We start from the raw sequence: 22,789 nt of genomic DNA, 5'->3' as shown, positions 1-22,789 counted from the left end.
ATTTTACAGTCATCATTGTCGCGCACTGAGATATTTCAAAGTAAAAATAATTTTTAAATTTCTCGTTCAATTTGTGGCAAAAAAATTTTATATTCCCTTTTTACCTACGACGCGCCGTTTTATGCAAAAAAAATAAAACATCTTAACCCTTACAAAGTATTCGAAAACGTTTCTATACATTCATAATATAAAACTTTTGTAAATTTTTTTGTTCTTTGACGCCCCGTATCTTGATAACGGATGGCGCTATAAACATTTTTTACTCACCAAACACCAATTGTTTTTCAGTTTTTTACGAAACACCCTGTATATGTATACCAACAAAACTACTACCAAAAAATCTGGAAAATATCAATTAGGAACATTACTTAAATAAATATCATATTTAAAACTTGATAATTCCATCTGTGTTACGTATATAGACATAATAAGAGTAGACTAGATAAGGTAGTGGCCACTCTGTGAATAGTAGTGAAACGACAATATTCACTTTTGCCTGTCATACGCGTGTGATCGCGTGGTAAAGCTCTGCAAAATTTTGCTCAGGACGCCTTGTCTATTCTTATTATGTCTATGGTTACGTGTTTTTTTCAAAAAATTCAATTTGACCCCTAGCCTTCAAAATCATATATCAAAGCCTTGTGCATTCATCGATGCTACTACTATCAACGCTATTGGTCACACTAGTCTTACTATTGCTAGCCAACGAGGTGCTACTACCGAGTGTACTATTATTTTCGGTATCGGTACCTGTAAATCCGACCGAATCGGCGACTGACAGCTGACAGTCCACGTCCTTGTCCACAGCCTCCTTAGCCGCCTCGCTGGTCAACAAAACTATTTCGTTCATTTGTTTCTCTTCGTTGGTAAATTGATCTTTTCGTATTCCAACTATTTGTTCGAATGTGGGAGGTTTGAATAAACCGAAGTCGCCTCCTGGGAGTTCGTCTTTGGTGGGAGGACCAGGGAGGTCGAGTTTGTGTCTCTTCAGCTCCTCCATAGACGTTTCGAGATGGCGGATCACTGAGTCTTCGTCGTATTGAAAGTCTTTATACAATTTAACCTAAAATGTAAGGCAAATATTAATAACATATTGGAATCCGTCCGTGATTAGGCTAACTTCAAAATCTGTAATTAACATTAAAGGACACCGCACACATCTTATGGAAAATATAATGTCACTCAAATGAAATAAAATTTACATAAATAGATTCGTCTCGAAATTTAAAGAATTTGATATCATTGCTCCAACTGTGAATTTTAATTAATAACGGCGTAAATTGTAAATCAACTTTTACGCCAGGGAAATAAGGAAAAAATATACCATATTCGGGACACTTGAGCAGCCAGGTTGCAAATAGGTTTTTTGGGTACTATATATCGAATACATTTTAAATACAAAAATGCTCGTCACAGTTCGGACGAGAATATTAGCTATTAACAAATAAGCGTCAAAAATGGCAGTTTTTTCGTTTAAATCGCTACAGGTAAAAATAGGGTAACTAAATATCTTAGTTATAGTATCCTTCTTTTAGTAGATGAGCAAATGTTTTAAATGGAAGTTTTTGAATTTTAATCCGATCCTTTGTTGCTTCGGAAATTTCAAAATAAAATTAAAATTTAGAAAATAAAAAAATAATAAAAAAAAAGGTTTGTTTATAACAATTAAGCAACCTAACTAGCGCCATTTTGAAGTTCAAGGTATACAGTTTATGTGTAAAGTATGACCAAACTTTGAACTTCAATAAAGTGGTTAATAAAGCTTTAAAATTACGTTCTAACGAAATCGATTCGTGGTCGGTGGGGGAGGTGGGGGGGAATAATTATTAAAATCCGTGCAATCAAAAAATTAAATTGATTAAAAAATAGTGGTTGGTGATAGAAGAGTGAAAATTAAGGGTTGTATGTATTTTTTAATTCTACACCATATAAAATTAAGGTAGACAATTTTGTCCAAAAAATAAAAAAAATGTCAAGGGGGCAACCCCCCTTATATTTATGGGAATGAAAAATAGATTAGAACCTATTGTCAGTCCTACAGGATATACGTGTAAAATTTCATAAAAATCGCTGAAGCCGTTTCGGAGGAGTATGGTAACTAACACGGTTACAGGAGAATTTTATGTATACATAGAAGTAACTGTGAATTAAATAATAAAAGTGGCTAACTTTGACCGCAATTAACCTAGGCAAAAAGTTTTTTTTTGAAAATTCGTGTAAAAATACCAGCTTTTGAAATCCCAAAGTAGATTTACTCTACAGTCAATATTAACAAAGCTTTTCAAATTGTTTTTAAGCCAAAAATGACTCTACTTTAGTAAAATGTTTTCGGAATGATATAAATGACTTTTTATAGATTTTTTTAAATGCTTTGAAAATATAAGTGTTCTTCTTTCATGTGCTTTCCACATAATTGCTGTATCATTATTATTTTCTGAACAATAACATTGCCAAAAAAAATCTCTTTTGGATAAACAAATTGAACAAAATTTAAACTAATTGACGAATCGTCTTGAATTTTTTTGTGCATGATATGTACTGGTTGTCTCAACTTTTCATGCAATATCAAAGTCTTAAGTTAATTTTCGCAAAATAGGCTAACTTCAAAATATGTAATTAACATTAAAGAACACCACACACCTTAATACTGGCCATTCATAAATACTATTACTGTAGTGGCTATTGAAAACAGCTTAAACCAGCGTGAGCTAATCAGCTTAGAGGAACGCTTGTTGTACGATACTTTTGTGCGCTTGGCCAAATTATACCTACTTTAGTATCTATTAGCCTCTGCCTTATAGATTTATGAAGTGGCGATTCCGAAAATCTTTTTTCTGTCTTTGACTCATTTAAGTTCCCATTTGATTTCAGATTTATCTATATCAATTTACGCCGTTATTATTCAAAATTCAGAGTGGGCGCAATGGTATGAAATGATTGAAATTTAGAAGAGCAATATATTCATGTAAATTTTATTTCATTTAAGTGACATTATATTTACCATAAGATGTTTACGGTGTCCTTTAACGATTAAAATAAATTTTCTGGTACGATCGCTAACGCTACCGATCTCACAAGGATGGAAGCTATTTTCATTTATTAATTTATAATAAACGAAAAATTCCTAAAACATAAAATCCTTTATAAAAGGTATATTTGTTAAAATCCCTATACAGGGCTACATCAAAGACATAACTAGTTTTCGATCGGTTGACCGATCATCATCAGTGTAATCCTAAAATGTGTACAACCAGATAAAATGATGCAAAGTATTTAAAATGTTGACTAAGGTTATAAAAAGTTATAGGTTATACTCACTTAGAATCTACATGCTAACCACCAAAGTAAAAATATTTGGGTAAAAACCCTTTACAATTGATCCGTCATAGGAACATATGAAGAAGATGTGATTTATAACATGGATGCATAAAATATCCAATGTTTTACGCCCGAGGTACCAATGAGCTCAATCTGTCAAGTTCACATCATGGCTGTATGGAAGCAAGTGATTTTGATAACGGAAATTCTGAATGGTGACATGACAGGAATGACATTTCCACAGGAAGTTATAACTTCCCTGTTGTTTTGTGGTATTTATTGTAAAATTTGTTAAATTAATAACAATAAAAACAGTCGTTCCCACTGTGGTGAATAGTCTATTAAAATGGAAATAGACTTGATGTAAATGTTAAAATATTGTAATGAAAGAAGTAGGCAAACCACATTACACATAATACGGAAAACTTAATAAACGTTATCAAACCCTTTATATGTGATATCTAGGGCTTAGAAAAGCAGTTGTACGTTTATTTAAAGTTATCAGTTATATTAGAATAATTGGAAGTTGTTATAGTATGTGGAAGTACCATAAAAATCACTGTGTGGGTGACAGAGGTGTAGAACTGTTTTCTGATCTGGGAGGGATATATAATACAAGCTCAGATACATGCGACCATTTTTCAAAATCCCTGCATACCGCCTGGAACTCTAAGGGTTCGACAAAACAGACCAGTATATGATATAGTTAAACATAGGGGAGAGGGTTGGTGTTATAAATTTATGAGATTATAATTAAAATGTAACATGAACGGGACCCAGAAAGAGTAGTGAGACTATTAAATTTAGTTACAGTATGATTATATGGGGTGGAGGTAGTCATAGAAAAATTATTGATGAAAATTTATAGATGAAAAGGTATGTATGTGGGTGATGATAACATATGTTGGTTTGTGTGTGTGTGTATAATTGGATAGATGATAGTGGTTGATGGGTAGAGATGAATAAGGAAAGAAAATCATTATGGATTGTGTCAAATCAACTGTAAATGTGACTGTATGAAAGCGATAGAAGTAATAAAGAGGTGAATGAGGTTGATGTAGCCCTGTATAGGGATTTTAACAAATATACCTTTTATAAAGGATTTTATGTTTTTGTAATGGTATACAGCCAACTACAGGAAATTTTTCCTCGTGGAAACGAAAAATTCTCCACCCTGGTGAGATTCGAACTAACGACCATTCGGACCTTTCGATTAAAAGGTAGGCGCTCTATTAGTCCCAATCACTGCAGCAGTGGAGCTATGTTTTTATTTTCACGGTGCCAGTAGATGGCGCATAAATCACTTAATTTTCAATATTTTTTTATGAAAATTGTTTTACATGTACAGGGTGGGGCATTAGTGTGACAAAGTCCAATGACTCGTTTGTCGTAAGAGATACGAAAAAAAGTTATTTAGGTAAAAGCTGGGGCACACATAGTATCAGATTTTTAAAATATTTTCAAATATACAGAGGCGTCCGTATTGACAGGGTGACACAAACTTATGTTTTTTTAAATGGAACACCCTGTATATTTTTACATTTTTGGATTCTCCTCGATGTTTCCTTTCTTAAAATATATGGTTTTGTGATATTATACGAGGTAGTTTAAAAGTTAATTACGTTTTTTTGTTAATTTCGTAGCAAAATCTACACCCTGTAGAATTGTAGTGATTTGACATCGAATTTTCTATTTACATTCAAACAATTTTTAGTATAGTCTACTACTGTTAATCATTAATAGTATAGCGAAATGTTTAATTTTAGTATACAGGGTGGGTCGAAACTCGGAATGAGTATTTTCTGAGTTTTCTTAAATGGAACACCCTGTATATTAGTATTGTAATGAAATTATATTTTATGGTACTTTCTTATTTTTTAAGCATTCCCTATACCTAAGTGCTTTAATTTGTAAGTTATTCGTCATTCTTTAAGCAAACATTAATTGCAACAAAAATTACGTAAAATTTCATTAAGTAACCGTGAAAATATCCAATAAAAAGTAATTTTTGGAAAAAAAATACATAATAATCTCGCCTGATCCTTAATTTATTAATATTGGATGAGATATCCAAATACATTCGTAGTTAAGGTTGTTGGTGCTTAAAATATGAATCAAACATACAAAATTCTGCCTAGTTGGCTATGACACAAAATTTGCTTAAACATTTGACATTATACTGTTTATATAGTTCCAGTTGATTTGATATTATTACTAATATTAATTTTTCTAATGAGGAACGGATTAAAATGGCTTTGTGCTTGGAGAGTTTAACAAAAATTTGCTACTTGCAATAAAAATTTATCATCAGCAATTCCCTGATAGACGACAACCAAAAAGAGAAACTTTTGAAAGTATACTAAAACGATTTCAACAGACTAGATACTTAGATTGTAAGAACGATTGTACCAATATGCAGATCCTCAGTGACACTAAGGATTACATTTAATTGCTGTTTTCTTCACTTACAATAGTTTTTATTCGAGCAGATTTATCATAATCTAAGTGATCAGTCCGTTGAAACCGTTCTAGTATATTTTTAAACGTTTCTCTTCTTAGTTGTCGTCTATCAGGGAATTTCTGATGAAAAATTCTTATTACTACTAGCACATTTTTGTTATATTCCACTAGCACCAAAATCTTATTAATCAGTTTCTCATAAGAAAAATACATATTAGTAATGGTAACAAAGCAACTGGATCTATAAAAATAGTATAATGTCAAATTTTTAAGGAAATTTAGTGTCATAGCCGACTAGGTAGAATATTTGTATGTTTTTATTAATATTTTGCGCACCGACAACCTTAACTACGAATTTATTTGGATATTTCATCCAATAGTAATAAATTAAGGATCAGACTAGATTATGATGTATTTTCTTTTCCAAAAATTATTTTTGATTAAATATTTTCACAGCCACCTATTAAAATTTCATGTAATTTTTCTTACAATTAATGTTTGGCTTAAAGAATCACGAATAATTTACAAATTAAAGCACTTAGGTATAGGGAATGCTTAAGAAATAAAAAAGTACCATAAAATATCATTTCATTACAATACTTAAATACAGGGTGTTCCATTTAAGAAAACTCAGAAAATACTCATTCCGAGTTTCGACCCACCCTGTATACTAAAATTAAACATTTCGCTATACTGTTAATGTTCAACAATAGTAGACTATATTAAAAATCCTTTGAACATAAAATAAAAATTTGATGTCAAATCACTAAAATTCTACAGGGTGTAGATTTTGCTGCGAAATTAACAAAAAAACGTAATTAACTTTTAAACTACCTCGTATAATATTATAAAACCATATATTTTAAGAAAGGAAACATCGAGGAGAATGCAAAAATGTAAAAATATACAGGGTGTTCCATTAAAAAAAACATAAGTTTGTGTCAGCCTGTCAATACGGACGACCCTGTATATTTAAAAATATTTTTAAATTATGGTACTATGTGTGCCCCAACCTTTACCTAAATAACTTTTTTTCGTATCTCTTACGACAAACGATTAATTGGACTTTGTCACACTAATGCCCCACCCTGTATGTACTTCTCTTTATAATAAATGTTGATGAAAATTTTCAAAACAATTGGTACAGTACTTTTTATTTTAGAAATTCCCAAAAAAGTATATGAACTTCGTACTTTTCATAAAGCTTTCAAATGGTTTTGAAAAGGTTTCAAATAAAGCTTTCAAATTTTTGAATTTGTAATTAGATAAATTATTAGATTTAGAGTCGATCGGATAGCTCAGTGCGACTAGCGGCTGACCCGCACTTCACTTCGCTGTGAGGTACGAGAGTTCAAGCCCAAGCCAGGCCATCGGAAAAACAAAAAGGCTAACGCGTCAGTATAAAATTCTAAATATGAATCTGGCGCTTAGACTGGAATATGCGGGCATCTGATCGACCTATGAGGGAGCAGTACGGCAAGGGATAAGGGCTTGCGGCTCGGTGATACTCCCCATAGATCCCTACCGAAGGGCGTTGACGCCTAAGAACGGTGTATATACATTAGATTTAGAATAAGTTTTCAATCCAACGGCATATAAAACAACATAATGTTATTCTATATCCCACCAGACTGAAAACAATGGGAACCTTCTCTGGTTACACCTCCGAGGCTTCTACAATTTGCAAACCATAAGGGATGCTGAGACTAGGAAGATGAGGGAATTTTACAATTTATAATTCTGGTTCCATCTGCTCAGCGCGGTAAAGTTCCAACGAGAATGGTTCCCTTCGTACTCCAATCAGAGTAAACATATAAATCAAAATTGAATATCCATTAGATTTAGTGTAATAAATAAATTAGATATCGTAGTTTGTAAAATAAAGGATATAAATTCAGTGTTTTTCATTTGTTTAGTTGTAAGTTATTAAAAATAAATAAAGTCAACTAAAATTAAACATTAGTGCCTAAAAGAACATAAACATAAATCAGAAATAGTAAAGTCAACCGCGTAAACAGTACACTACTCTCATCGGTGTTGCCACATTTACGACGTATACAGGGTGTAACAAAAATACAGGTCATAAATTAAATCACATATTCTGGGACCAAAAATAGTTCAAATGAACCTAACTTACCTTAGTACAAATATGCACATAAAAAAAGTTACAGCCCTTTGAAGTTACAAAATGAAAATCGATTTTTTCGAATATATCGAAAACTATTAGAGATTTTTTATTGAAAATGGACATGTGGCATTCTTACGGCAGGATTATCTTATAGAAAAATTATAGTGAAATTTGTGCACCCCATAAAAATTTTATGGGGGTTTTGTTCCCTTAAACCCCCCCAAACTTTTGTGTACGTCTCAATTAAATTATTATTGTGGTACCATTAGTTAAATTCAATATTCTTAAAACTTTTTTGTCTTTTAGTATTTTTTCGATAAGGCAGTTTTTATCGAGTTGAGGCTTATTTTTAATATGTTTACATAAAAATTTTATGGGGGTTTTGTTCTTTTAAACCCCCCAAATGTTTTTGTACGTTCCAATTAAAATATTACTGCGGTGCCATTAGTGAAACAAAGTGTTTTTAAAACTTTTTTGCCTCTTTGTATTTTTTCGAGAAGGCACCTTTTATCGGATTGTGGCTTCTTTTTTAATATGGTTCAAAATATACCTAAAAATGTAAATCATACATAAATTTTCATATTATTACTAAGTCTCCATAATCGTACTTAACCATATACAAATATGTGGTGGATTTGACGAATATTCAAAATATCTTGATAAAAACTGACTTTTCGAAAAAGTACTAAGAGCCAAAAAAGTTTTTTAAAAACATTGTGTTTAACTAATGGTACTACAATAATAATTTAATTGGAACGTACACAAAAGTTTGGGGGGGGGGGGGGGGTTAAAAGGAACAAAACCCCCATAAAATTTGTATGGGGTGTCCAAATTTCACTATAATTTTTTCTTAAGATGTTACTGCCATGAGAATACTACATGTCCATTTTCAATAAAAAATGTCTAATAGTTTTCGATATATTGGAAAAAATTGATTTTCATTTTGTAATTTCAAAGGGTTGTAACTTTTTTATATGCACATTTGTACTAAGGTAAGTTATGTTCAATCAAACTATTTTTGGTCCCAGAATGTGTGATTAAATTTATGACCTGTATTTTTGTTACACCCTGTACATAAAACCCTACTCCTAATTGAAAAATCAGAACTTACCTGAATATAATTTACAATTGAGTCCATATCCGACAGTTTGAGTAAGGGCCTTTTATGTAGTTTGAGTATCGTGTAGGCCATCGCAGTTATTACTCTCTCACCATCCAATAAATAAATATCCCATATTCGTAGGCATAGATTAAACGGAACCTAAACAATCAATTCAACATCAGCAAGATTATGAAATATCGATAAATATGTATATGAAAAAAATGGCTTGAAAGCAAGTTAAGAAAATCATTCAAACTTGGACAAATATACCAAAGATTAAAAAATGTGTTTTTAATACCCAGCGTTGCAGGACTTAAGGAGCCACACCTTAGAATTGCATTTAGACCGGGCAGTATCGTCGTCCCCGCTAGCGAAATTATTCCGATTCGATTTTTTTGCACAAACTTACTCAAAAAGAGGTCCTTACAACATATTCACAAAGTGTCGAGCGGTACCGTGGTCGAAAAATTGCTTAAACAATTTTTTTTAACAAATTCACAAAAATAATTTTCTCATTTCGAACATTTTTTTTTAGATAATTTGGGTCATTCTGAGCAAAAAATGGCTCTTGTCATTTTTCTCTAAAATTGATGGTTGTCGAGTTATATGCGATTAAAAATTTGAAAAATGCGAAAATGGCCATTTTCAAGTCTTAATAACTCGATTAAAAATTATTATTACGAAAAGCAAAAAGTGAATAAATCAAGTTTCAAATCCCTTCTTCAAGGTCCTGAAGAGATTTTTGTCATTATTTTATTACAAAGCTGTTATTTTTAATTATTAACAATTAGCGCTATAGTCCAGGACGTATCGTCGCCCCCGTTAGTGAAATTATTCCGATTCGATTTTTTTGCACAAACTTACCCAAAAAGAGGTTCTTATAGCATATCCACAGGGTACCTGGCGGTGCCGTGATCGAAAAATTGTTTAAACAATTTTTTTTAAAAATTCACAAAAATAATTTTTTCAATTCGAACAAATTTTTTTAAGACAATTTTGGACATTCTGAGCAAAAAAGGTCTCTTGTGATTTTTCTCTAAAATTGATTGTTGTCGAGTTATACGCGATTTAAAATTTGAAAAATGCGAAAATGGCCATATAACTCGACAACAATCAATTTTAGAGAAAAATCACAAGAGACCTTTTTTGCTCAGAATTATCCAAATTATCAAAAAAAAATTGTTTATACGAAAAAATTATTTTTGTGAATTTGTTTAAAAAAATTGTTTAAACAATTTTTCGACCACGACACCGCCCACCACCCTGTGGATGTGTTATAAGGGCCTCTTTTTGAGTAAATTTGTGCAAAACAGTCTAATCGAAAAAGTTTCGATAACGGGAGCGACGATACAGTTGGACTATAGCGCTAATTGTTAATAATTAAAATTAGCAGCTTTGTAATAAAATAATGACAAAAATCTCTTCAGGACCTTGAAGAAGGGGTTTGAAACTTGATTTATTCACTTTTTGCTTTTCATAATAATAATTTTTAATCGACTTGAAAATGGCCATTTTCGCATTTTTCAAAATTTTTAATCGCATATAACTCGACAACAATCAATTATAGAGAAAAATGGCAAGAGACCTTTTTTGCTCAGACTGGCTCAAATTATCTAAAAAAATATTGCTCGAGTTGAAAAAATTATTTTTGTGAATTTGTTTAAAAAAAAATTGTTTAAACAATTTTTCGACCAAGGCACTGTCCGGCACCCTGTGGATATGTTATAAGGACCTCTTTTTGAGTAAGTTTGTGCAAAAAAATCGAATCGGAATAATTTCGCTAGCGGGGGAGACGATACTTCCCGGTCTAATTATGTGTATTTTTATTACAAATTATAACCCAATACTTAACTAAACTGTATTATCGAATTATGTGGAGTGGACCATTCTCATCTACTAAACGCAAATTTCTTCGAATGTCTCTCATGAGGTCCTGGACGGAATTCAGATCAATTTCTCTTAGTTTTTCGTAAATTCGCCGTCTTAATTGTTCTGCATCTTGGGTAGTGATGTAAAATTTCTGGGAAGATTCGAACGCCGCGGCGCGCCGGAAAGTTTCGGAAACTTTCCGGGAATATTGGAAACTTTCGGAAACTTATGGATATATTGCATTTTTATTAAAATTATTAATAATGTAGTTTAACTTCCCTGCTCTATCTATAGTCAGTTTATTTCTTCTTTTATTATGTATGAAAGAGTATGTGCTATAACTACGCTCTGTTTCAGCGTAGTAATCTGGTAACCCCAGTATTGTAATTGCCAAATCTTTTAAAGAAGTTTTGGTGCATATTCCTTGTCCCCTGCTTATACAATTTACTGATAAACTAAATTTCAAGTAAAATCCATTGACCAAAGGTCTGCTTTTGCACAGAATTTTGTTAGTTCTGTAAAAATATTTTCTTTGTTGTCAATAAACTGGTACCCCCGTCAAAATAGCCCCGTCGAAAATGCTCCGACAAAATAGCCCCGACATAATATCCCGCACACAAAATAGTTCCGACAAAATAGCCAGCAGACAAAATAGCCGCGGAATAATAGCCCGCCGACAAAATAGCCCCGACAAAATAGCCCCGACAAAAAAGCTCCCTTCAGAATTCATGATGAAATAATTCCTTAAAAATACATTTTTTCGGAAATGATAATTATACTCTATTCGGATGTTTATCTTAACCACATTAAATAAAAATGGTCTTTTCAGAGAACTCGAGTCCTGTCTTTTCTGCCTCTTGGAAGTTTGAACATTTAATTTAAGCGAAAATCAATGTTTATTTATGATATAAACATTTTTTTCTGTGTTCGGGCAACAGTAAAATGCATTTTAAATTAAATAAATTAAATACATTCTTCCGTTTTTCAAATAATTTAAATTAAAAAAAAGTTTTTGGACACCTTGTATAAATAATTATGTAATTGTTTATATTTCTAAATAGAGAAATAAATAACCTTTTAAATGAGCTTAAAAATAAAAATCGATCTATTTCAGAATTTTTCCTTAACGTCGCGGGTTTACGAAATAACGAATTTATTCCTTCCATTTGCACCATACTGTACGTCTGAATTGCTGATATGAATGAGTCAGATTGAATTAAATTATTAGAAGAATTTTTTTACTGAGCAACAACATTTTTGTTTAATTTATTAATATTTTGTATTTTGACAACGACGTCCGAAGTGGAAGTCGAAACGTTAATAAAATATTTTTTTTAAGTAAATTGTGGCTTATTTCCCATTTAGAATAGTAATTTAAAATAAATGGTACTCCGTTAAAATGTAAATCTTTTTATTGGAGGTGTTTTCTAAGAGTCTCTTTTAGCCGGGGCTGTTTTGACCAGGGCTATTTTGTATGCGAACTATTTTGTCGGGGCTATTTTGTTTGCGGGCTATTTTGTCGAGGCTATTTTGTGTCCGGGCTATTTTGACGGGGCTTTTTTGACGGGGCTGTTTTGACCGGGCTATTTTGACGGGTCACGCAATAAACTTGGGACGATTGGTTAATATCTTGTCTATACATTGCATAGCTAATATATGCTCTTCACCAGTGAGGCTTTGCCCTGTTAAAGAAGAATCAAGTAAGTTGGCAGCATAGTGCACAGGTATCACTGCCATTTTTTTCTTTTTTCTATTATTTAGATAAGCATTCCTTTTCCTCAGACTTACTGATTGGAAGTAATGGAATATTTTCGGTAAAAATATTTTCTGCATCTAATTGATGAATTGACGTAGTGGATTTTCTTTATTCTTAAATGCCTCGACAACCTGGGATATTTTAAACATATTGCCTTCCAATAAAGTACCTAATCCACACACAGTTGGTGTTAGAACAACTGCTACTTTTTGCAACTTTATCCAAAATATTTCATCATCCTGACAGTTCTGTTTAACATTCCGTGAACATTTTAAATTTTCTCCCTCTATGACCATAAGCACCGTTAAAGCACTTTTAGACGCAATAAGGTTATTTATACCTACAATTGAGGATTGAACCCCATCAAGTTTTTACAGGAAGTTTTAATGTTATAACTTAATTGTAGTTTTGACTTTTTTCTTTTTATTTATTATTTCTTTTTGAAATATTCCCATGCGTTTTACCTATACTACAATCATAATATAGATGCACTAGAAATAAACAAACCACATTGAACAAACAATACACATTGAATGTTCGAGGAGCATCCCCAAATCATGATTTACAATTTTTATACATTGTAAATCCCAAATCATGATTTGAAAAGTTTATACATTGTAATTCATGATTCGGGAGTACTCCTCGTAATATTCAACGTGTCTTGGTTTGTTTATTTATAGTACATCTTTATTGTGATTATAGTATAGCTTTAAGCATTTTTAGTATAAGCATAATGAAGGTAATGTTCAAAACAATGTTTATTTTGTACTTGGTAGTGGTATAGGTTCGCCGGCCGTGTGAATTAAATAGCGCTACTTCGATGTAAATTCAAATTACGTCACTGACTATTATGTCCAAAAGGCTCTTGGATATATTCTCAAAAGTTCTTGGAAATATTATGGAAAGTTCTCGGAAACATTCTTGAAAATTCTCGAGAATTTTCCATTGAAAGTTTCCGGAAAAATTCGCGGTCAGGAGAATATTTCCATTTTTTTTTAGGCGAATATTCTCGGAAACTTTCCAATGTTCGCTTGGAAATATTCTCGACTCACATCACTAATCTTGGGCTTCCCAGCCTTCACGATAAACTTTCCTAAATAGTAAGGCCCAAAAATTCTCTACTGGGCGAGCCTGAGGCAAGTTTGGAGGATTGGCGTTTTTGGGAACAGAGGGTATGTGGTGTTGTCGAAGCCAGTTTTGGGTATATCTTGAGTAATGGCCTGATGCTAAGTCTGGCCCAAAACATAATATCGTCATTGGCATGATATTCGTGGACAAACTGAAGCAGTTATAAATATAGCTCTGGCTATTCAAAGCTTCACCCCTCACTCTTCCCACAAAAGGTCGGGATACGCCCCTGTTAGAAATTGCGCACCAGACAAGAATTTTATCTGCAAATTTCGCCTATGTTTGTATCTAACATTGTTAGGACACTCCTCTGCGTTGTCCGCATAAAATCCATTAGTCCAGAAAGCCACTGCGCATCCGCTAGCAAAAATTTTTTAAAAGTTTTTTTTTGTTTTTTCCTAAAATTATTTTTTTTGCATGGAGCAAAGTTTTTTAGGTTTTTTGGATCATTCCAAACAGAAAAGGTCTATAGTGAGTTTTCTCTAAAGTTGATAGTTTTTTACATATAAGCGATTAAAAATTGAAAAATTGCCAAATCAACTATTTTTAACCCTCAAAAACTATGTGAAAAACTGAAAATTTGAATGTTGCCAAGGTAGGCAGATATTCTTTAAACATCGATTGATGAAATCCCGAAGAGTTTTTTACAATAAAATATTCAAAACTCCTTTGTTTTTTAATTGCTAATCAAGCGTGCGCGACACTATTTTCCACCGTTGCATGTGTATACTGTATGGTGCAAATGAAAGGAATACATTCGTTATTTCATAAACCGGCGACTTTAATTAAAAATCCCGAAACAGGTCGATTTTTATTTTTAAGTTATGATATTGTGGCATATATGGTATACTAGTGACATCATCCATCTGGGCGTGATGACGTAATCGATGATTTTTTTTTAATGAGTATAGGGGTCGTGTGCTAGCTCATTTGAAAGGTTCATCAATTCTCTATTCAGTAATATAAACATTTACATAATTATTTATATGTCCAAAAAAAGTTTTTAATTGAATTATTGAAAAAAAGAAGAATGTATGTAATTTATTTAATTCAAAATACATTTTACTGTTACCCAAAAACTGAAAAATGTATCTTTCACAAATAAACATTGCTTTTCTATTAAATTCAATGTTCAAGCCAGCTCCCGCCAGCCACCTGCCTCTTGGAAGTTTGAACATTTAATTTAAGCGAAAAGCAATGTTTATTTGTGAAATAAACTTTGTTTTCTGATTTGTGAAAGCAGTAAAATGTATTTTGAATTAAATAAATTACATACATTCTTCTTTTTTTGTCAAATAATTTAATTTAATAAAAATTTTTTGGACACCCTGTATAAATAATTTAAATGTTTATACAGGGTGTGTCATTTGGAAAGTAACATACGTTAACTGTAGAAAGAGGACACTTAGGTGGTCTCAAAATACAATACTTAATGGGTCTTACTTCATTAATAACAAAGATACTGATTGTTTTATCTATTTTGCCATTTTCTTATTTGTTTCATAACTTTTTAACCACACTGTATATTTATTTTATATTTGGCACGCAAATATTATTTAAGGTGTTCAATCAACTAATTTATTTAAAATTGTAAAAAATCCAGGTCCAGATTAAAAAATTTTGGAAAAATATTCCGACCCAAAAACAACACCCTGTACATTGAATTTTTTTAAAATAGATTTTGCATTTGAAAATAGGAGAAAAACTAAATTTAGTGGTATACTTTGAATTTTCGGCAAAATGATTTTTCTGGTCAAATTTTGAATTTGAATTCTGAAATTATGTGAATTGCGAAAGCTCGAAGTAGAAAAAAATTGAAATACGAGTTACAACTTGCTAACCATACTTTATTTTTATTTTATATTTATCACTGAATATTCTTTAAGGTGTCCAATTATTTAATTTATTTGCAATTATAAAAAAATCCAGGGCCGGATTAAAAAATATTGGAAAAATGTTCCGACCCAAAAACAACACACTGAACATTGAATTTTTTTAAAATAGATTTTTCATTTGAAAAGAGAATGAAAAACTAAATTTAGTGGTATACTTTGAATTTTTGAATTTTGAATTTGAATTCTGAAATTATGTGACTTGAGAGAGCTCGACTTAAAAATAAAAATAAAATGTGACTTAATTTTAATTAATACCATTGTTTAATGTACATTTTGAAAATGTTAACATTTTAGTATTTTTTTTATTACGGCGACAAATAATTCATAACAAATATTCACATTTAATTAATAAATATCTAAATAATACAAAGTCCACAAAAAATACATAACTTTAATCAACGAACTATCTTAAACATTAAAAAAAACAGAAAAAGATTGCTGATAAAAAACTTTTGGATATCTAAAATCCAAAGTTTATAACGAGGAAATAAATAGTAGAGAAGAACTTCTTGAGCGGATTAGAGACGCCTTCCAATAAATGAAGAATAACTCTGACGATATTAGGAAGTCAGTCAGAGTATGTAACAAAAAGAGCAAGACTTTGTCTTCGACAAGGTGGTGGCCATTTTGAACAATTACTATAGTTTTGATAAGTTTTTTTTGGAAAATTTTTTTTTTAATTTGTAAGATAGTTCGTTGATTAAAGTTATGTATTTTTTGTGGACTTTTTATTATTTATTCATTAATTAAAGGTGAATATTTGTTATGAATTATTTGTCGCCATAATAAAAAAAAAACATTAAAATGTTAACATTTAACAAATTTAGATTAAATGATGGTATTAATTAAAATTAAGTCACAGTTTAAGTTTTTTACTTCGAGCTCTCGCAATTCACATAATTTCAGAATTCAAATTCAAAATTTTACCAGAAAAATCATTTTGCCGAACATTCAAGGTATACCACTAAATTTAGTTTTTCGTCCACGTTTTAAGTGCAAAATCCATTTAAAAAAAATGAATGTACAGGGTGTTTTTTTGGGTCGGAACATTTTTCCATTATCTTTTAATCCGGCCCTGGATTTTTTATAATTGTAAATAAATTAATTGATTGGGAACCTTAAATATAATTCTGTGTTAAATATAAAATAAATAGACAGTGTGTTTAACAAGTTTTAAGTCTTATTTCAATTTTTTTCTACTTCAAGCTTTCGCAATTCGCATAATTTCAGAACTCAAATTCAAAATTTTACCAGGAAAATCATTTTGCCAGAAATTCAAAGTATACCAATAAATTTAGTTTTTAATCCTCTTTTCAAATACAAAATCTATTTTAAAAAAATTTAATGTACAGAGTGTTGTTTTTGGGTTGGAATATTTTTCCAATATTTTTTAATCCGGACCTGGATTCTTAACAATTTTAAATAAATTAATTGATTGTACACCTTAAATAATATTTCCGTGCCAAATATAAAATAAATATACAGTGTGGTTAAAAAGTTATGAACAAAATACGAAAATGACAAAATAGATAAAACACCCAGTATCTTTGTTATTAATGAAGTAAGACCCAAAGTATGGTATTTTTAAAATCGCTTAAGTGTCCTCTTTCTACAGTTATCGTATGTTACTTTCCCAATGAAACACCCTGTATTACTGAATAGAGAATTGAAGAACCTTTCAAATGAGCTAGCACACGACACCTATTCTCATTTAAAAAAATCATCGATTACGTCGTCACGCCCAGATGGATGACGTCACTGGTATACCATATATGCCACAATAATATCATAACTTAAAAATAAAAATCGACCTATTTCGGGATTTTTCCCTAAAGTCACCGGTTTACGAAATAACGAATTTATTCCTTTCATTTGCACCATACTGTATAGTATAGGTACACATGCAACGGTGTAGCAATTAAAAAACAAAGGAGTTTTGAATATTGTATTGCAAAAAACTCTTCGGGATTTCATCAATCGATGTTTAAAGAATATCTACTTACCTTGGCAACATTCAAATTTTCAGTTTTTCACATAGTTCTTGAGGGTTAAAAATGGCTGATTTCGCAATTTTTCAATTTTTAATCGTTTATATGTCAAAAACTATTAACTTTAGAGAAAAGTCACTAAAGACCTTTTCTGTTTGTAATGATCCAAAAAACCTAAAAAATCTTTGTTCCATTCAAAAAATAAAATTTTAGTAAAAAAACAAAAAAAACGTTTAAAAAATTTTTGACTCACTTTTGGTCCTGGCAACGTGCAAATTTGTTAAAAGAGTTCCTTTTTGAGTAAGATTGTGCAAATAATCCGGATCGGAATATTTTTCCTAGCGGATGCGCAGCGGATTTCTAGACTACATCGTTTTTCTTCATTTCAGAATTACTCAAAGTGAAATACTTTTCGTCATCTAAAATAATAATTTTTTCATTGGCAAAGTAAACTCAGTTGACGATAGCATCTTGACATACAAAAAAGTTACGCTTGAGAGTATTTGGATTTACTTCTCTCTCGATGTTTAAAACCATTCCTCCTCAATTCCAACGATATCCTACTCTACTCTTTGTACGATCTGTATTGACGAACCAATCTACTAGTTGACATTCCAACCTGGCTTTTTGCTCTTCTCACCAATATTTCTGACTTCTGTGCAGTAAACGCACGTGGTTTTCCACTTTTTGGTAGATTCACATAAGAGATACCCTGCTCGCACCCCGTTATTGTTCTATAAATCGTCCTGCGTGAAATGTTTTCTTCTTCTTCTTCCTTCTTGTATGTAGGCTTTAAAGCCTGTTTCTTCTTCAATATTAGCCTCCTAAATTGTTTAAGTTATCGCACCATCTTTTTCTTGGTCTGCCAATACTTCTTCGTCCATTTGGTGACTTATCTCGTGCTATTCGTACTATCCTATCCTCTGCCATTCTACTAATGTGTTCGTTTCACTTCTGTTTCCGTTTTGTCACCCATCCATGTATGTCGTCTACATTGCATGATCTTCTTATGTTTTCGCTTCTCTCCCTATCCAACAGACTTTTCCCTGATATTCGTCGGAGTATTTTCATCTCTGTTGTTTCTAGTAGTCGTCTCGCTTTAGATGTGTCAGGTATTGTCTCCGCCGTGTATGTCAATATAGGTCTAATTGCTGCTTTATAGATTCTTGCTTTTGCGTCTTGTGTTAGGTGTTTGTTCTTCCAGATTGTGTCATTAAGAGATACCGCCGCTTTACTTGCTTTTAAGCTTTGTTGTCGTACTTCCTCTTCAACATCTCCGTAACTGGTTATATCTATTACCAGATATCTAAACCTTGCTTCCTGCTTTATTATTTTCCCATCAATTTCGATTTTACATCGTAGTGGGTATTTAGATGTTGTCATACATTTGGTTTATTCTACTGATATTATCATATTGTATTTCTTGGCTGTTATATTGAAGATGTGTGTTAATCTTTGGAGATCGTCTTCTGTCTCGGCGATTAATGCGGCGTCGTCTGCATAACATAATATTTGTATTTCTTTGTTCCCCATTCTGTAACCATGACCTTTAGGTACTGCTTCTATTATTTCGTCCATTATTATATTAAAGAGCAGTGGGCTTAACGAGTCACCTTGTCTGACTCCGCTTTGTACTGGTATAAACTGCGTTAGTTTTCCATTTATCTTTGCCTGTATTCGATTATGAAAGTAGATGTTTTTGACGATGAAATGTTTTCATTATAGAATATTGGACAGATTTCAGCTTTGGGTACTCGCCCAACCAAATTGTACATACCTTTTTAGTATTATTTTATTTTTGTTAAAATTAAAGCCAATGAATTTTGTGCCAAAACTTTTAGGACATACGTTATTGTTAGCTGAATCGTATAATTGCCTCTAAATAGTTTCTTTATATATGTGGCCCATACTTCTTGTTCTTCTACATAATTAATTAACTTGTCGCATCGTTATGTAGTACGATATACAGTGCCCTATGAAAGAGCCTAGACCTTCCCAAGTCTATTACGCCAGTCAGTCCTATCCATTGCCAACTGTTGCCAGTTTGCTGCGCCTATTTTTCTCCCATCCTCATCTACACCATCCTTCCATCTAAGTTTTGGCCTACCCGTATTTCTACTTCCCACAGGTTGTCACATAAGGATTCTTCTAGGAGGGTTGTTATGCTGTGATCTTGCTAGATGTCCTGCCCATCTTAGTCTTCCTATTCTTATAAGAGATACTACGTCTTTACCACCAAATATATGTTTATATCTGTGGTATACCTCGTAGTTGTACCTCCTCCTCCAAATACCATTTTCATAGATGCCACCGAATATTCCTCTCAGGATCCTTCGTTCAAATATAAGCAGCAGGTTTTCATCTGCCTTGGAGATGGTCCATGTCTCCGATCCATATGTCAACACTGGTTGTATGAGGGTTTTGTATATGGTTATTTTTGTTTTTTTTTTGGCTTAAGTTTCTGCTTCTCATATGTCTACTCAGTCCAAAATAGCATTTGTTCGATAGGATTATCCTTCGCTTGATTTCTTCCGTCATGACGTTCTTCTTGGTGATCAGGAAGCCTAAGTATGTGAATTTGTCCACCACTTCAAAGGTAGAGTTACCAACAGTGAATTGGTGACCGATGTTTCTGGCTCTATTGTTGGGTGTTGATGCCAACATCTTAGTTTTCTCCTCGTTTACTTTCAGGCCCATATTTTTTGAGGTATTTGAGAAGGTCGTATACATTTCTTCTAGTTTGCGTGTTGTGCGGGCAACTAGGTCCACGTCATCTGCATATGCCAAAATTTGGAATGATTTATTAAAAATATTTCTTCTGTTGTCTATTCGTGCATTTCTGACGGCCTTTTCCAGAGCTATGTTGAAGAGGAGACACGCCAGCGCATCTCCCTGTCGCAGCCCAACATTTGTTTCAAACGCCTGTGATTGTTCGCCCTGTATTTCGACTTTGCAAACGATTTTACGCATTGTAGCCTTAACCAATTTTATCAGTTTATCAGGGATGTGGAATTCATCCATGGCTTCATACAATTTATTTCTTAGGACACTATCATAGACCGATTTAAAATCTACGAAAAGATGGTATTCTTTTTCTCATGATCATCTTTCAGTGCGTCACAGTTTTTCGATTTCTTTCTAACGCATTAAATTGTATGTGACAGAAAAAAAGGCACGTCGGTGATTACTTCTAGTTCTGTGATTATTCTAGTTGTCGATAGATGGCGCCATAATTAAAAAAAATATTTTTTTTTAATTAGATAATAATATTACAAATATAATCTGTATAATTTATAAGACTATACAAATCAAAGAAAATACCATTTTATAAATGCAAGAAACACATTTGATTTGTTTTTATTCTAAATTGAAAATAAAATGTGACAACTGTCAGATTTAACTAAAATGTCATGTTAGAATAAATGTCATAAATGTGTATTATCACGGACTTACCCTTTTTCCTATCATTTGTGACGCACTGAAAAATGATCATGAAAAGGACAATATGTGTCGATATTTAATTCATTGGTTTTTTTCTAGTATTTGCCTTAGCACACGTCTGTTGTTGATCGACCAGGCCTAAAACCACTTTGATATTCTCCAAGAAGCTCCTCTGAATGTGCACTTAGGCGACTATATAAGATACTCGAAAATATTTTGTAGGCTGTATTCAATAGGGTTATTCCCCTATAGTTTCTACATTCCAATTGATCACCCTCTTTGTGTAGCGAGCAAACGATTCCAATACACCACTCTTCCGGGATTTGTTCCTCATTCCAGGCTCTCAGTATTATTTTATATATTTGATTAGTCAGAGTAGCACCTCCATATTTAATAAGTTCCGCGGATATGCCATCTCTTCCTGGAGATTTATTATTTTTTAGGTGTTTTATTGCATCCCGTACTTTTTGTATTGATGGAGGCTCTAATGGTGTATTGTTGGCTGCTCTTGGGTTTGGTTGATTTGGATCTTCTACTTCGATGGTAAGTAGTTCTTTATAGTGTTCCACCAACCTTTTCAATATTTCTTATTTTGTATTGAGTATGTGCCTCTCCTTATCTTTACATAGTCTTAGCATTGGTTTGAATTCCTTTCTTGCATTATTCAGAGTTTTATAGAATTTTCTTGTTTGATTTTCCTGTTTTAATGCCTCAAGTTCTTCCAGTATTCTATTTTCATAAATTCTCTTTTTTCTTCTTCGTCTTTATATTTTTGTTGTTTTTCTCGAGTTCTTCTTTGCTGCATCTGTTTATATGCATCGTTCTTTCTCCTTGTAATGTCCTCACACTCACCATCGAACCAGTCATTGCGTGATGGTGGTTTTGGCTAAGTGGAGTAAACTGGAATCAACTCCATGTTTTCGCATTCTACCCTTGAGGTAGCGCCTGATGAGCGCGCTAATAACCGGCAAAATAACGCAAAAGATGGAAAACATCATACATTTTTTTTATGGCATGGACTTTATGTCAATCAGCCAGTCACAACATGACTACTATATCAAGAAAAATAAATATTTAAAGACCGTATGTCCATAAAATAAAATATCAATAACGAAGAAAATTTAGTTCAATAGCTGTTGAGACGTAATTTAAGTACTGAAATAAAAAGATGGTACTAACATAATACATTGTGAATTAAAAAAAGTATGAAACTAGTAGAGTTGGAAATTATCGATATAAACGTATAAATTAACATAGCATTACATAGTTTCCCACCTTTAGCCATATCAGAGGAGTATGACAACTGTCACTGTGACATGGAGAATTTTATAAAATACTCCTGTCACAGACGTCTAAAGGTGGAACACTTATACATATTATATTCACAATTATTTTTATTAACTTTGTAATCATTTCAATGATTGCAGTCATGTTATCGATTCATCTAATACACCACAAACTACTTCAAATTATAAAAATATTATACAGTGATGAGCGCACTAATAACCGGCAAAATAACGCAAAAGATGGAAAACATAATACATTGTTAAATAAAAAGAGATGAAACTAGTAGAGGTGGAAATTATCGATATAAACCTATAAATTAACATTACATTACATAGTTTCCTACCTTTAGTCGTCTGTGACAGGAGTATTTTATACAATTTTCCTGTCACAGTGACAGTTATCATACTCCTCCGATAC

General features: G+C 32.2%; 1 protein-coding gene across 2 annotated transcripts in view; it reads right to left on the bottom strand.

The window, feature by feature from the left end:
- LOC114343671 (USP6 N-terminal-like protein) overlaps window positions 1-22,789 on the bottom strand; it is a gene marked incomplete in the record, with an annotated part of 143,926 nt that overhangs the window by 77,390 nt on the left and 43,747 nt on the right. For both annotated transcript variants that reach the window (XM_050661831.1, XM_050661830.1), the window contains 2 exon segments: window positions 751-1,063; window positions 9,018-9,167. In XM_050661831.1, coding sequence (XP_050517788.1) covers window positions 751-1,063; window positions 9,018-9,167 — 463 coding nt within the window.

The sequence above is a fragment of the Diabrotica virgifera genome, chromosome 9, assembly GCF_917563875.1.
Source record: "Diabrotica virgifera virgifera chromosome 9, PGI_DIABVI_V3a".
Taxonomy (NCBI): Eukaryota; Metazoa; Arthropoda; class Insecta; order Coleoptera; family Chrysomelidae; genus Diabrotica; species Diabrotica virgifera.
This window is presented reverse-complemented; position numbering and strand designations above follow the sequence as displayed.